Source organism: Fusarium tjaetaba, assembly GCF_013396195.1.
Source record: "Fusarium tjaetaba strain NRRL 66243 chromosome Unknown NRRL66243_c0000154, whole genome shotgun sequence".
Classification (NCBI taxonomy): domain Eukaryota; kingdom Fungi; phylum Ascomycota; class Sordariomycetes; order Hypocreales; family Nectriaceae; genus Fusarium; species Fusarium tjaetaba.
In genome coordinates this window covers 40,295-56,573 of record NW_023501350.1, presented here as the reverse complement: position 1 = coordinate 56,573, position 16,279 = coordinate 40,295, and the positions used below count along the sequence as shown (strand labels likewise).

The 16,279-nt window shown below is 47.9% G+C and overlaps 6 protein-coding genes across 6 annotated transcripts; 4 read left to right on the top strand and 2 right to left on the bottom strand.

Moving 5' to 3' along the window:
• Nucleotides 1-863: 863 nt before the first annotated feature.
• FTJAE_7578 (uncharacterized protein) lies at nt 864-1,525 on the top strand (the record flags this gene model as incomplete). The annotated part of the gene is made up of 2 exons (XM_037354308.1): nt 864-1,243; nt 1,294-1,525. The coding sequence occupies 2 exons, from the start codon at nt 864-866 to the stop codon at nt 1,523-1,525; spliced, it is 612 nt and encodes a 203-aa protein (XP_037205298.1).
• A 785-nt stretch (nt 1,526-2,310) lies between these two features.
• FTJAE_7577 (uncharacterized protein) lies at nt 2,311-2,817 on the top strand (the record flags this gene model as incomplete). The annotated part of the gene is made up of 1 exon (XM_037354307.1): nt 2,311-2,817. One exon carries the CDS (start codon nt 2,311-2,313, stop codon nt 2,815-2,817), a length of 507 nt encoding a protein of 168 aa, XP_037205297.1.
• A 204-nt stretch (nt 2,818-3,021) lies between these two features.
• FTJAE_7576 (uncharacterized protein) lies at nt 3,022-8,564 on the bottom strand (the record flags this gene model as incomplete). Its single annotated transcript, XM_037354306.1, has 3 exons — nt 3,022-6,606; nt 6,660-8,318; nt 8,394-8,564. 3 exons carry the CDS (start codon nt 8,562-8,564, stop codon nt 3,022-3,024), a joined length of 5,415 nt encoding a protein of 1,804 aa, XP_037205296.1.
• A 2,656-nt stretch (nt 8,565-11,220) lies between these two features.
• On the top strand, nt 11,221-13,571 carry FTJAE_7575 (alpha-L-fucosidase; the record flags this gene model as incomplete). The annotated part of the gene is made up of 5 exons (XM_037354305.1): nt 11,221-11,323; nt 11,367-12,071; nt 12,140-12,617; nt 12,692-13,207; nt 13,466-13,571. 5 exons carry the CDS (start codon nt 11,221-11,223, stop codon nt 13,569-13,571), a joined length of 1,908 nt encoding a protein of 635 aa, XP_037205295.1.
• Nucleotides 13,572-13,890: 319 nt separating this feature from the next.
• On the top strand, nt 13,891-14,619 carry FTJAE_7574 (heat shock 30; the record flags this gene model as incomplete). Its single annotated transcript, XM_037354304.1, has 1 exon — nt 13,891-14,619. One exon carries the CDS (start codon nt 13,891-13,893, stop codon nt 14,617-14,619), a length of 729 nt encoding a protein of 242 aa, XP_037205294.1.
• A 173-nt stretch (nt 14,620-14,792) lies between these two features.
• Nucleotides 14,793-16,148, bottom strand: FTJAE_7573 (major facilitator superfamily transporter; the record flags this gene model as incomplete). The annotated part of the gene is made up of 4 exons (XM_037354303.1): nt 14,793-15,333; nt 15,393-15,448; nt 15,506-15,898; nt 15,969-16,148. 4 exons carry the CDS (start codon nt 16,146-16,148, stop codon nt 14,793-14,795), a joined length of 1,170 nt encoding a protein of 389 aa, XP_037205293.1.
• Between the last annotated feature and the right edge of the window lie 131 nt (nt 16,149-16,279).

Genomic DNA, 16,279 nt, shown 5'->3' with positions numbered 1-16,279 from the left:
TATAATTAGATCTCGTAGAATTTATTAAGTTAGTCCGAGCTAATGCAAGCTTCCCTCCATTCATGTAATAATCACGTTTTCAAGATTGCACCAAAGACTGCTCAGAGGCGTCGAGCGGCGTTGAATGGCGTTCGACGGCTCTGAATGTCAATGTCTCATCTTTTGGCGCGTTTTGCTAGCAGCGGGAGCTCCCGTCATCAGTATGTACCAAGATGAGCGAGATGGTCACGACTTAGTTATGACCCAAAATGGCATTGAGGAGCCGTGCGACCTTAGTCTTGCTTGACTTTGGGGAGATTATCCGGTATACGTAGATTACTTAGTTATCTTGGCGACTTTCCAACCCAACATCGTACCACTTTTTTCAATGTGTTGGTTGTCATGAAGTGCTGTCCCTGAGCGCGTTGTCAAAACGGAAATGTGGGCACCTACTGAGTACGTGACGCTTATCTTGACAAGCCCATGTTTTGGCTCCATACCGTTAGCGGCCGGGTACCTCAAGTTTTCCGCGTCAGAGGAAAAAAACAGGGGTCAGCTTGTTTGTTGGCTCTAATCTTGTAGCGTCTCGATAGTGTTGAATTAGTTTGAGTAAAAGCACCAAGACAGGTCTAGCAATTCAATAGTCTTTCAGCTGCCCCTGACTAGAGGCTTCTATTGCAGCCGAGGACATCTAAAAAAGAAAAGCTCCGGTACAATATGCGTGATAAAGCCGGTGAGTGGCGCGGCCTGTTTTCATGTATTTATCTCTTTCTTCTCCTTGATTGTTAACTGAACTTTGACATTCTTTTTTCTCTTGTCGTGAGCCTGGAAGACATACACTCTTTTGATCCCAATTATCAAAATCGGTCTTTACACTCAAAAAGATGCGCAACGCTCTCGTTCTTGCTGCACTCGCAGTCACTGCTATTGCTGGACCTTGCAAGCCCACGGGTTCTTCCACCGAGCTTCTGTCGACCACGATCAGGTCGACCGAGTCATCCTACGTTAAGTCCTCCGTCGTCAACGAAGAAACATCCTCAGCAGCCGTCACTGAGAGCACAGACGTAGTCACCTCCATCGCCAGCTCGGATGCGACCACTACTGCCGAAGCCACCACGACCTCAGGCTCCGAGTCAACAACAACAGCTCCACCAGATGATAGCTGTGCAGAAAGCCTCTACGATATGAATGGCGAGCCTGAGTTCACAGATCGTATTGCCGACTGTCAGGAACTCAATGTAGTCACAGTCAGCTCATATGAAGTGTATGTAATATTCACACCAATTGGTAGAAAACCAGCTGACAATCCTCCAGGACTATGACAGTGTACAAGCGTGGGAACGTTATAATCATTCCTACAAATGCGATTGTCCGTCGTGCGGAGGGCGAGGCGGCAACGACTATCTTCCCGACGGATATCCCCGCTTATGCTACATACTGTAATAACCCATCAGCGTACTACGAGGCTTGCTCTCAGTTTGGTGTTACTGCGTTCACAACTACAATTCCGGAACCTACGACTACTGAAGTTATTATTACTAATTAATGCTTCCTGGAATAGCTTTATCTTATACAGTAATTACTATTATTCTATATAATTATCCTATATACATAGATATATATTTATCGCCACTGTAAAGCGGTAGGCAGGCCACTATAATTTAGATTATATATTTACTATCCCGTGCTACTCTCTTTAACTCTTATATCACTTGTGTTAATTGAGTGCCAGGGATATCTTGGCGTAACCAGCCGCGTAAAACCAGTCTCAGCGACCATCCACAATACCCCTCCCGCCAAGCCAGCTTCTCTCGGCCAATGCCGTATTTTCTCTTCTCACCGTCACTTGCCCTCAAACCAAGTTTGGCCTATATCAATCCTTCGGGCTGCCTCCTCGCTAACTTTATTTCGACGACTGTATGCCAGCCATTTGCATCCCGGGTTTTAACCCGCCCGACTAACGTGACATCTGTCGCGGTCTCGACTCTATGCCAAGCGCCTCTTCTGCATCTGAGAGTAAGCGACAAGGCTCAAAACGGAACTCTTTCTCAGCAGCCAAGGGTCAACCAACAAGAAAAGCTCATCACCTGCCATTTACAGGTAGATATACCTCGAGCCTTTTTATTCCCAGAATGAATGTTTGGTCACAAGACTTGCATTCTCCATCGCTTATTATCCTCTATTTTCTTTTTCCAAGAAAACAAATCTTTTACTGTATTTCTCTTGAAGTTCATTTCTAGCTCGACTTGACTAACTCTGCGCCAAATTCACTTACAGCCTATCACTTTCTCGACATCTAGGTACTCTTCAGTGCCTGTCTCGCAATATACAATGCGCTACGCACCCCTACTCTCCACTCTTAGCTGCGCCGTCTTCCATGCCAGCCATGCATTCGAGTTTACTGGCCCTGATTCTTCGGAGAAACTTAATCTCACTCAGCCTATAACAATCACTTGGAACGCAAACAGTGGATCATTTATCGAACCAGAGGCTCGCGCACTCGATCTCTGGTTCTATGTCATTACCAGTGACAGCAGCGGCCGGTTGGGCTGGGAACTTGATAAGAATCTTTCGCTCTCGGCGGGCTCGTATAAATGGAATCCTAACGGGGTCGTCGAAAGCATCAACAAGACGGGCGCCTCAATCTCACCAGACGCGGTGCACGTCTTTGAGGCGAGGTTCATGAACGGTTCTGGGGGTTGGTTATCAGCACTCGAGAGCGACAAGTACGCCGTTGAAGGCTCTGAACTTATCCAAAATAGTGCTGGAAAGGGTGCACAAGTCGGCTTTTACACAGCTGCTGTAGCTTTCACTATCGCAAGCTTAGTGCTCCTGTGATAAGAACTCCCCGGAGTACGGGAGCTAGTCAAGCGAGAGAGCACGATTGAAGCGGTTGTATTTTTGGACAAGACCATGCGGGGTTGGGTTCGGGCTGCGAGAGAGGACAGTCACGAGACTATTTTCAGGGATGAGAAGCATTAGAGGATCGGTGTTCGTTAAACAATGGCTTGTATGTCATGAAGATTCGATAGCCCTAAACTATTAGTCAACAGTTGCCAGTAACGACACCTCCAACCCAGCCTGAATCAATCCCACTCCAGCTACAACTAAGAGAGGAACCTCTCTGGTAGTAGGCTCGGGATCATTGACAGCTTCGCAATATGCAACATTGCTTACTTCACCCAGTATATTACCGACCTCCAAGAGAATAGCTGCCGTCCGGTCGGAACTAGCAGCATCGTGACTCAGCTCGTAGAGATGGCCCGCCGTGACGAACAGCCCCCAGTTCCCAATAACCATACTAACCAAGGCCGCCATCCCGCGCTTATCAAGAGTAGGAAAGCCTCTATTGGTGCAATTCTTCATTTTCTTCTTGAGAACAACACCGGCCACAACCTTCACAGCAATATTCCTGTAATGCAAGCCCTTGAGAACGTCGTTTGATATAGGATCTTGGGACACAGCCATTCCAGCAACAACGTGACAAGCGATATGCAAATATTTTAGGACTGACATAGGCCCACTAAAGGCGTCCTCCTTGCTGTCTGATGAACCATCGGCCTCAAGAGGGACGATAAACACATTCAAGAGATCAATGTCAGTCCCAATGGTGTGCAAGCAGCGGTATATGCTCTTCTTTGTCGAATCACTGATTTCTTTCGGCGCTGACCAGAGGTATGAAGCGGCGCGCGAGTAATAGGAGAGCTCGTCCTGGGGAGGTGGTTGACCCAGAACGGTTTGGAGTGTATGCCAGGTATCGGAGTTGATGAGGGCATTTACATCGTCGTTGTCGGGAAACGGGGCACTGTTGTTGGCGATTTTGTATATGACGGTATAAGCAACGGCTACAATCCAGCAGAAGAGGTCAAGTAGAGAAGGCTCGCTTATACCCAGATCGCTGAGGATGTCGGACACGATTGGGATATGGAACTTTGCGTCAAGAAGCTGCATGGCGGAACTGGCGACCTTTGTCAGAAGATCCAGAATAGCATCCCCAACGTTGCCAAGGGTAGAGATCAAGACATCGGCAAGCATTGCAAGGAGTTGCTTGAGAGACTCTTGCAGAGGTTGAGAATGGACGTTGTGGGCAAGGGTCTTCAGGTCGTTGTATGCTGCTGTTATAGTCTTGTTTTCATTCTCCAGACGAGTCAAGACATTATTAACAAGCTCTTCTACCGCACTATCATCTGTGTCGGTATCAACGAGAGTCAGGGAAGAAGCGTTGTTCTTGTAGTGGTTAGAGAGCATTTGTGAGCCAGATGTCTGACCTGCTGACGGATTCTGACAGTTTGCTGACAAGGGCTGTGTTGTAGTCTGACCAATCGTGGCCGTCCAGCTTGTGTCACCAGCCCATTTGTTGATCATGGTTACGACGGCATCCAAACTCTCATTGAAGAACGGCTTTGCGGATGCCATCAGATCGATCTGCCCCTGCATAAACAGCTTGGCGATATTGTAGATAACGTTTTTGGTGCGCTTGATATCCTCCCAATCCAAGAGAAACTCGAGGAAGCGGATCACATCCTGGATCACCGTCTTGATGGCGTTGAACACCCATTCGACAGCACCAACAACTGCATCAACCGTACCGAGAACTGCATGGTAGACCTTGCCTGCGATGTTGGTCACGAAATGCCACACATTGCTTGCTGCCTCCTTGACGATGTGAACGATAGCTTCCCCTCCTGATTTGAGGGCGTGGAAAATATCGCCAACATCAGCCTCGATCGCATGGCCAATATCTTCGAAGGTGTCGCAAATTGACCCAAAAAAGCCTGAGCTGGGATGATGCTCTGGGATTGGTTTGGGAGGGACTGGCTTGGGGGCGACCTTCACAGGTGCATTTGGGTTTTTGATGGCGCCATAGACGGTGTTGAGATTGCCCAAGGTAGTTGCAGCACTTTGTGTGTCGTTGGATGAAGTGGATGGATCGATAAGAGGGGCTGTAACTGAGGGCCCAGAAGTGCCTCCCGCGACGACATTTTTGGGGATTGTGGCTGCTCCCAAGGCAGTGGGTGTGTTGAGCGAGGTGATCTTTTGGAAATGCTTGTTTGATGGATCTATGACCGTTGGATGACCGCCACAGGTAACGGTGATGGATGTTCCGTTGAGAGTGTTGTACGTGTCCTCAACTACCGTCAAAGTACCAGTCTTGTCCGAGGAGACAGTGATAGGAGTTGAGCTCAGGACGTAGTACAATCCATTGATGTAGACTGGAGTCCGGGAAGGCGCTGTGATAGAGACAGGGACATCACCTGCAGGCATCTTCTTGTCGTCTGCAAGCTGGATGGTGGTAGTGTACGAGTTGAATGCGATAGCCTTGGTCTTTGGCGGTGCCTCAATAACAAGAGACTCCTGTCGCCAGAGCTTGGCAGTTGTCTCTGTAGCCTGCACTAATCGCCAAAGAGAAGTTCCCCCAGAAGCAAATATGGTGTTGCTGTAGCCCGTGCGGTTCACAAAGGCGGACATGTTCTCTATGCCGTTCATCAACGGGAGAGGCGTGCTCCATGATGCCGCCGTGCCAAGCTGTGTATTGGGACATGAGCAGTAGTAGATCTGATCATTACCATTCTTGCCCCAAATAGTCGCAACACCGCCGTGTGTCATGGCTGATAGCTCGGTCGTGCCCTGAAATATGCTGTTGCTGAAGATTGTCGTAGCAACTGACTGTCCTGCCTGGCTGTTTGCAGGGAACCAGAAGAGAGTCTGGCCCCCAATGGCATACAAGTCTGTCGAGTTATTGTATGCTCTTGCCGTTGCTATCGCCGACGCTGCGACGTTTCCCGGGAGGCTGAGAGTGCGAGACGCAGGCGGGCCCGAACCAAAGGCGTTGCTGATGGGGACATAGACCAGTTGGCCTGAAGTTCCAGATACACCGCAGGTAAAGACTCCGTCAACGAGCTCATTCTGGAACCTGCCAACGCAGCTTTGGTAGTTACCGTCTTGGATGTCCACCGGGACACCATGCGAGTTCCAGTGTCTGTCTGTTGCTAGTGGGTTGACGTAGAATCGAGAGATCTGCTTGATTTTGTCGGAGGTTGAGCGGTCGATGTCAACAATAATGTGTTGCTTGTGACTGGCATCTGACTCGGCAAACATGACACCTGCTATGCCTATCGCAGCGCTAGATGTCGCGGCAGCATCAAATGGAACCAACTTCCAAGACAAATTTGGCGACGGAGTCCATGCAGCAGTTGAGTTGTGGTTGTACAGGGACAAGAGCAGGTGATCTGTACCCCCAGAGGTAACAACCATAGCCAGACTAATAGTCCCGTCTACGGCACTTTGGTTGGCGTCAAAGGTTTTGACAACTGCGCTCTTGTCGCTGGCAAAGGCGGAACTGAGGGCGCTAGAGGAGAGGTCAACTATTCGCCATCCTGTTGAGCTGGCTCCGCTCTGCTCAACAATAGCCTGGAACACATTCGCAGAGCTTAAGCTGAAGAGAATAGAGTGGCCATCTTGTGTCTGCAAGGCCTCGAACTTGCCAGTAGGATTGATGATCTCGCCGGGGACGTAGTTCTGCATCATCTCCGTTGTAAATGTGAGGGAAGCTGGAGTAGTCGAAGCTGGGGCTGTTATAGCAACTGGGGCAGACTGGGCGTCATCCTCGGCCTTCGCGGCTGGGATCTGCAGAATTAGTCAGCATAAAAAGCCATCAGATCAATGTCTTCTAGACATACCTTGAGCATTGCTGGAGAAGTGATGGCTTCGTCGGGGTCCACATAGGTCAGACTACAGAGGAGATCGCCACTTGGTGCCGCTCTGACATTCTTATAGGTAAAGACCTTACCGCCAGGAAAGACAAAGTTCTGCAAAGCAGCGGCATTGATGGTGGTGAAGTCGATGGGCGCTGGTACTGTGAAGACGCTTTTGATCTTGCCCAATAGCTCTTTGGTCTGAAGATAAGAGTCGTTATTCTGGAATTCGTTATAAGAATGCTCTGGAAAGCTTCCGGTATGGATAATCTGAAGACAACCTGTCTGCCCAACTGATAACTCATAGTTATCGTTAGAAATTGCCCAGATTGCATTGCATTCCTCATGGAAAGAGATCCTTATCGGGCCAAGTGGAACACCAGAGCACTTAAACATGACTTTGACATTAAGTTCTTGACCAATCTTCAGAGTGTTGCCGACCAGTGAGACTGTGCATTGATAATAAGGGATGACGTCCAAGCGACAATAATCTGAGCCACACACGGATCCACGTGTTGAGATTGTGTCTGGGTCGTCAACAGAAGTGTAGCTAATATCCCATAGTTGGTCGCCCGCGCTAAAAGGGGCAGACTCGGGCGTCTGGTTGTTAATGGTGGTCAAGGACCAATCTACCCATAGTTTCCCGTTTTCGTACGAACGATGTCCCACGACGGGGTCCGTGGTGATGCAGCTTTTCTTAACTTGAGGGAGAATGGCATCAAGTAAATACTGAGAAAAGACTTGTCTCTTGATGGCGACAACACCGCTCTCGGAATTGATGCTTGTTGGTTCGACCCAATTCCAAGAGAAAGGCTTAGCAGGTTGTAGCTTTATGCCACTTGCCATGCAGCGGTAATCGAGAGTGGTTGCAGCAAGCTGTTCCTTGGTAGGATTCTTGACGACATCTCCGTTGCGGTCCTTGACACGGTTGACTTGGAGATCGAAGGATTTCAAGTGGAGCTTAGAAGGGTCTGATGATGTTTGAGGAACGGCGACAACGGAAATTGGAGGACAGTGGCAATTCTTGGTGAAATCCTTCCAGATGTTCCCAAGTTGGCCAGAGACAACAAGGTGAGCTCGACTGCCAGGCCTCATGCCTTCGATGACAGGGACATTCTGAACCGTCGCATTATCCATATCCAGCAACAGCTGTTGCAGACTGAAGGACGTGCTAGAAATGTTCTGAAGCCTTTTGAGGAGTCGTTGCTTCTTGGCTGGGTTTTTGGCGAAGTGCGGTGAACCATTCAATTGATTGTCGAGGCTAGCATGAACGAGGCTGACCCATGTTTTGAGAGTCCATGGACGGCCCGATGGCTGCCTCCAGACATTCCATTTACCATTGGGACTGGCTGAGGTACCCAGCTCGTTCTCAACGATATGAAAGTCAGAGCAGAGAATATTGAACGTGGCAAAGTTGGCAACATCGCCAAGCTCTAGAATGGGAGGGAGGTTCTTGGGCTCTACACCTGGAGGAAGCCCCATGCGGATCTTGACACCAACGGCGAATCCCACCTTGGTTAGCGCCTGGACCCGAGGGTCTGTATGCGGGGTATCCCGCGGGACCTTGAAGGGATCAACCCCGCCTGTTTTGGCAACAAGGTCTTCCAAGGTGACTGGAACCACTGCATTTGCATTCGAGGGATTCTGGACCTGATTAGTTGGCTTCACAGGTTGTAACATACACTCCAGGCTATCTAATTGCGAAATGAAGTGACTTACCGAGAGGAAGCAAAAGTAATTACAAGGCAAAATGTTGTTGTGCAGGTACATGCACAGATTCGAATTTATACTCGCTTGGGTAGTTGAGATGACAAAGTCGTAGCCATACTTCGGGTTGGATAGATTACTACCAGGTCCCTGGTAAATCTCGGATCCATCGACAATCCCCATGGTGTAGGCAGGAGTAAATAATCCCGATAAATAAAATGACGTTTAATAGTTAGGATGTGTATGTTGGAGGCACGATGTGCTGATGCAATTAGTGGAAAGCCAAGAGATTTTTTTCAAGAGCTACGGAGACGCTGGATAAAGCGTAGATAGCTACTAATAACTCTATTCACATGGAAAGTCAATAGTCAGTCAAGCTGAAAGCTGAAAGTCTTATCATCAGACCACAATCTGAGACAAATATACGCCACGAGTCCAGATTCTCCTAGCTTTGCCTACAAAGCTCAGTGTAAGAAGGCCTGTTGTTGTGGCTACGAGCTAAGTGCTGTCAATGAATTCTATGGCGTTGACTATTGATATGCTGGAGACAAAACTGGCGAATTATGCCGAACCACGCTTGCTGCTTTGGGATAATGTCGCTTACATTTTTGTTTTACTGGTAGGATTTTTGGCCACTATTCCGCTTAGGTATGGTGGATTTTCATGCTGTTTTGAAAGGAGTCTGGACTTCTATTTTACAAAAGTGGATGAACACAATTCTGTGATTCACCTTCACATGTAAGGTTGAGCGTGGCATCCTTACCAACGCTGATCATATCGAACCAGCTGCCTCCTGAACCAGACATTGTAGGGGCTGCTATTTTTATCTTCGCTTTTTAAGTCGGATATAACTCTGCAATCTAGACCGCAAGTCTTGTCGTGTTTGAAAGCAAGATAACAAAACTGTATACAAATACAGTAGGCTCATCAGAATGGGTATTAAATGAGTATCATATAAAGACTCGTGCAGCGTGACTGTTCCTTATCACTGTCGAAGGGTGAATGCATGTTCGACATACATATGTTGGTTGATTGATACTCAAAGCTTATAACGCCTCAGCGAGACATATCAAGCCATCACACTGAAAGCCGGCATACGGATGTCAGTTAGCATAAAAAGTAACTACATTTATCGATCCGCTTGCTCTGGCCATCTGCAGTGACATCGCAGGGAGGCTGAAATAATAAAATCATTTATTTTCATACCTATGCGCCATTTACCGTATCTTATTCTATGCTTTGCTTGAGTATCGGGTAGGCCTATTACAGTTCGACAGCCAAGTCTGGGCGGCGTTGAGACGGAAAGTCTGGGAAACAAATTAGTCATCAATGCTGACTCAGTTTTATTAGTCCAGGCTCAGATTGTTGTCATTTATTATCTGTGTTTACAGCCTAAAGCTTAACTTTATAGGCCGCCGTTATCTATAGTAGATTTACAAGCAGCAGCAGCAGCTACAGTAGCTAGTGTTAATGCAGATTATTGATAAATGGTATCTTACTTACCTAGGAAAAGTCTTAAGAACCTTCTCGATGCTTCGGGCAAGAATGTACTAGCGCCCTTCAGGATTTGTCGGCAAACAAGGCCGATAGAAACCCCGGTACATTTTCCTGTTATCGATATCGAACTAGGATATGGTGCAAAGCGTGCCTGTGTAATCCGATGACGCGGTTTGAACCGCGCAAATCCTGGCTCGAGCCGATATGTAGATCCCCTTAGCTGCAAAAGGGATATTAAAGGGAGCACAATTACCCGTCGCGTTTGCTGTTTTCCAGCCGTAGAAGCATGGCTAGAGAATTACCCAATTGGATAACTATATCAGAGGTGTTTACGGATAGTAGCATTGGATCTAACCCCACGCATGATTTCCCATGAAAGGTTCCTTGTTCCCCATGGGGTAGCTTAGCTCTAAGCAGCTCCAAGAGCTAAGCGTGAAGGGACAAGCGTGTGTAAACACAAATCCCCACAGCTGATGGCTCACATCACGCGCCTCACACATGTGTAAGCACAACAAATCCAGGTTCCTCGGGGTTTATCCAGCACCAGACAACCTAACTGTCCCTGGTCTTATTTCCCGTTACCTTTTCCTAAATGATATACCTGACCTATACTCTTAATTGAAAGATTGAACTATAAATCGTAAGCCTGCAGATAAATACAGGATCTCGGCTGGTAAATATTGCCTTAAAGCAGGGGAAATTGCATACTTGCTTCAGGTTTAAACTTTGCCATTTAGTGCTTAACCTGTATAAGTCTGGTTACTGTCGGTTAGCCAATCAGCTAGTAGGCCACCAAGCAAGGTCTCTTTGATACCCATTTGATCGTGGGTTACTTCCATGCCGATTGCTCTTTCCCTGGCCCCGGCATAAAGTCAAACAAATTCTGGAACACAGAACTATGTTTCTTACTGGCTCTAAAGAAAAGTATACAGATGAGAAAGAAGGATACGGGCCCTGGTGTAATGCAATTAATTCCCTCGTGCAACATCATTCGCTTAGGAAAGGAAGGATCGTCGTATACACGGATAATCGTGCCGAGACCCATAAGTATATATTCTAGCTAAAACAAGTATACTGTCTGTAGATCAAATTTATAACGGTCAACTGACCCTTGACCCTGTAAATTTTGTCTAATTATACCGACGGCTTTTTATTAAACTTGCTATGTTGTTTTCTAATTTTTCTTTACAAAAAAGAGAAGGCACAGAGAAAGGAATAGAGGCTTTAGTGTCAAGGTTGTCTATATAAACAGATGTACGGCGCTGAAAGATGACTTTCGCTTTGTCCCATCTCAACATCGCTACTCCATCTCGATCTTGCCTGTCTGACCCAAGCTTTAAAGATGCATCGTACTTTGAGTGGCCTTGTTGCCGTGTTTGGGGTTGCCTTTGCATCGCTCCAGGCGCCTGAGAACAGCGCTGGCGATCTCGACAGGCGTTCCGCCCGTGAGTGCTTATAATAACATACCCTCATACTACAGCGCGCCAGTACTAAGACAATATGAAGGTGGCTATGCGCCAACGCTCGAAATTCAGAACCCGGTACTTACCTCAAAATGGTTCGAAGACAGCGACTTTGTTCAAGTCCTAGAGATGGTTATATACAACTCTCATTCTGCCAACTATCTGACCTTGGCCGACACTTTGAATGTCACTCTCACTTCGGATAGCTTGGTCCTAGTTCAACCGGGTACGCTCACCCGCTTGGCGCCAAAGCAAGGTGCTGTCGTTCAGATCGGTGTGAAGAATAAGCCAGGAGTTTCTCGCGGCTCGCAATGCTCAGGTACTGTCGTCGCCACTTACGGACAGGATTATGGTGAGAAGAATTCTACCCAGGCGTTTACCGGAACCTGCGGCATTCCGGACTATCAGGCCGACGACGCTAGCATCAACTTTCACTGGTCTCCAGAATGGTTCAATAATGCCAAGTTCGGGATTTTCATTCACTGGGGGATTTACTCCGTTCCCGCATATGGCTCTGTCCAGCCGAACGAAGACTATGCAGAATGGTATTGGTGTCGTATGCACGACTCCAACTACAAGACGAAGACATATCAGTACCATGCTGAGACCTATGGCGAAAACTTCAACTATGATCAGTTCATGTCCAATTTCTCGGATGCTGGGTACGATCCGAAAGAGTGGGTTGATCTCTTCGCCGAAGCTGGTGCTCGCTATATGGTTCCTGTGACGAGTAAGTTGGGAGCGATCATCCTCCGACCTAGCCTTTCAAGCTAACACTGTCGGAAGAACATCATGAAGGTTTTGCACTCTTCAACACGTCAGATGCCATTAGCAAGCGGTCATCTATACATTACGGGCCGAAGAGAGATTTGACCGGTGCTCTGTTGGACGCCGCTGCCCAATATCAGCCACACATTAGACGCGGCACTTATTTCAGCATGCCTGAGTGGTACAATCCGGCTTACTATAAGTATAGGGACTCGGATCCCACATGGGGCGGCGGCTGCTTTGGCTTCAATGATACAAACCCATACGATGATTCAACCGTCGAGTACACCGGGTATGTTCCGGTCGAGGACTTTGTCGAGGACATCCAGCTGCCTCAAATGAGGGAGCTAGCGTACAATTACAACACGGAGCTAATGTGGTGCGATATCGGTGGCCCGAATAATTCCACCATTTTTATGTCGGAGTGGTTGAACTGGGCTCGTACTCAAGGCCGACAAGTATCATTCAATTCTCGCTGCGGCCTCAATGGAGACTTCAGCACTCCTGAGTAAGTTTCATTCCCCTGAGTTGATTAGTGCAGTGTCAAGTTCGACGTCAGCTAATGCCGGCATGACCTATCAGATACCGCACGAATGGCGACACTGTAGTTAGCAAGTGGGAGACCAACCGTGGCATGGATCCCTTTTCCTTCGGTTACAACTATCAGACGCCTGATGACCAGTACCTTAACGGCAATGATATTGTCCAAACTCTAGTGGACACCGTCAGTAAGAACGGAAATTTCTTACTTGATATCGGTCCGACACATAACGGTAGCATACCTCAGATTATGCAGAATGGGCTGCGGGACGCCGGCAGCTGGATACTCCCTCATGGCGAGGCTATTTACGATACTCGATTCTGGAGCGTCACGCCTGGGACTGACAACCTTCGCTATACCACAACTGAGGACGCGTTCTACATCTTCTACCTGACTCAGCCGCCTTCGACATTAACTATCTCAGACCCTGTCCCTTGGCTGCCAGGAGATACTGTAACTGCCCTTGGCGGAAGCGCGAATGGCACTGTTATCCCAACAGAACGTACCTCGTCTGGATTGGTCTTACAAGTCCCTCAAGCTGCAATCAGTGGCGATAAGTATGTGTGGTGCTTTAAGATTTCTTATACGAGTGATTGGTAGGAATCTAGTCCTATGCTGCAGAGAATAAGGCTTGTTTACATGTTAGCCCTATAAGCAATTAAGAATTACTAGCAATAGCCTCAGTAGGACTTAGGCTTTTTTATTTTTTTACTAGACTTTAAGTATAAAAGCAGATATAGTCAAATTTATTACTTATATACTTGAACAAGGAACGCTTTTATACTTCCGCGGCTTGCTTACACTGTACGCTATAGTTATAGCGACTTTTTTCATGACTCAGTCTTATTGGCTCAGGCTCGGCTTGTGGACTTGAAAGCAGATCCAGCAGCCACTGTGGCTAGTGTCAGTGCGGAGAACTGACAAATGGCGTCTTACTCAGCTAGGAAAAGTTCTAAGAACCTTCTCGATGCTTCGGGCAAGATCATGGCAATTCGATATGGTGAGTAACAGCTTGCGCAAGAACGCCCTGCCTAATTGTCAATCACAGAATATTGATGTATAAATGAATCACTTCCGACGGCTTTGGACAATTTTTTTATCATCAGAATTCAATCTCTTCACTACTCATTCAATCCAAACAAAGCCCAAAAGCACAAATCGCCTCAGCTCAACCAATCAAAAGCCCCGAACCATCATATCAAACATCCTTCACAACTCACAGCCAAAACACACCAACACAATGGCATTCTTCCTTCCCCAGACTTTCTACCACATCCAGGCTCCCCAGAACCCACTCTATCATCTCCTCCGGGAGCTTGAACAGTCGGTTCAGCAGCCCCAGCGAAAGCGCCAATGCCAGCCTCAGCAGAAGAGCCGAGCTCAGGCTTCCTGCCCTGCCTATCGGGTGAACTCCCGCCCATGGGAGCCCCGCTTTGAGGCCCACGAGACTGAGGACTCCTTCGTTCTCTACGGCGAGCTCCCTGGCATGAACAAGGAGCACGTCACTGTCGAGTTCCCTGAGCCTCGCAAGCTTGTCGTCAGCGGCAAGGTTGAGCGATTCACAGAGGAGCCCAAGGCAGTTGAAACAACTACAACAACCACTGAGGAGGCTGCTCCCGCCCCAGCCACCGATTCAGACAATGAAGACACCCGAAGCAGAAGCTCTTACCAGGCCACTGTCGAGGATGATGTCGATGACGACGAGTTTGAGGTCTTGAGTCACACATCAGAGAAGTCAAAGACCGTCAGCCAGCCAGAGCCTGAGACTCTCAGTGAGAAGGCACAGGAGAAGCAGCCCGAGCAGCCCGAAGAACCAAGGCGCTCTGGCTATAGCAAGGAGTTCTCGCGCTATTTCACTTTCCCTACCTACATCAACCACGACGCGGTTACTGCCGACCTTAAGGATGGCCTTCTGACCATAGTCATTCCTAAGGCTACTCCCAAGTCTCAGCGCATCATCATTAACTAAAGGGTCGATCGGATATTGGTACATGGGCTACACAGGATGGTTTTAGTAAATATGCACTAGAGGTTATGTTTGTTTATTCTGATCTAGTATCTACTTGTTATCTTGCTATTTAATGGTTTTATTGCTCATAGATACTATCTTTTCAATTTAATTTATCAGATGAAATACTGATCCTAAGTAGTATAAAGCTTAACAGTTCTACCCGACTGCTCTGCTTCAATAAGCAACCTTTTATTATCCTTCTTAAGCAGGGCCTTCATCAATAGTGATGCAACAATACTAAGTGTAGAGAAGGCCATCATAAGCAGCATAGCCATTACGTAGCGCGGTCCGTGTGATGCAGGGAAAAAATAAGGGCTCCAGATATTGCCAAGTTGCGACAGCAAATTCACAATAGCTGTCGCACAAGCTCTTTTTTCAGGCGTTTGATTTAGCGAAGAAGCTGCCCACGAATAAACTGCTGCATTGGCAGCAAAAGCGCCGGCGCAGTAGAAGAACGATGCCGCATATCTCGCAGCATTATTGAGGGTCGCCGCTGAAACGATGAAGCCAATAATGGCGAAGGCCATTGGAACGCTGATATGGTATCCGCGCTCGTTGAAACGATCACTTGAATAAGCCACCAAGAAGGAAATAGCGGCACCGAATAGATATGGGGGAGCTGTGAGGACCAGTGTGATGGTACGATTGCCGAGATTCATGGAGCGGACGATACTAATGAGGAAGCAAAGTTAGATGTCGGTCTATAGTGGAAAGTTAAGACTGGGACTGACGTGGGGAAGAAGTTGTTGAACCCATAGGCCGTGTGATTGGCACACAAGATGATAACCTATGAAGGATTGGTTAGCTGGTTATTTTATTTCTGGAGCGTGGTACGGAAACTTACAAAAATCCAGGTTCGGACATCCTTGATAGCAAGACCAAGACCATACCAGATGGATCGGTCAGCTTCAGGCAAAGACACACGATCAAGGGCAATTCTTTGGACAGCTACTTGACGCTCTTGATCAGTTAAAAGCCATTTCTGGCTCCCAGTTGTAGCATCAGGAAAGTCTGGAAGCAGAATAAAGGCCAAAATAGCGGCAACAACACTGCCAGCACCCTCCAATATGAATAGCCACTGCCAGCCATGTAGACCGGCGGTATCGGATAGACCTGCGAAAATGGCTGCTGCGATAAGGCCGGAGAAGGCCGTCGCTATAACAAGACCTGAATAGAGGACTGCAGTTCGAAGGGCGAGCTCCTTGCGAGTATACCAAGAAGAAAGCATAAAGAAAGCCTATCACCGTATCCAGATGTCAGTGCCGAACTTTAAACTTGACCTGAACCAAGTCAGATAAGCCACCTACGCCTGGAAAGAATGGTGCTTCGACAACACCAAGAACAAATCGTACCGCGACCAGACCGGAAAAGCTGGTCACTCCAGCTGTGGCAGCCGAAACACAAGACCATACAATGACGCATGATGGCAGATATATGCTCGGGCGAACTCTTGTGAGGATCATGTTGGAGGGAAGCTGGGCGAGCATGTAGCCAACGTTGAGAATAGAGACCGCGATGTTGAATTGATTGTTTACGAGACCGAGGTCTGCTTCAAAGTCGTCAAGCCGGGCCTGCCTATGCGCCGAATAAGCAAGATCAGCCCAGGTTCAATCGCAAG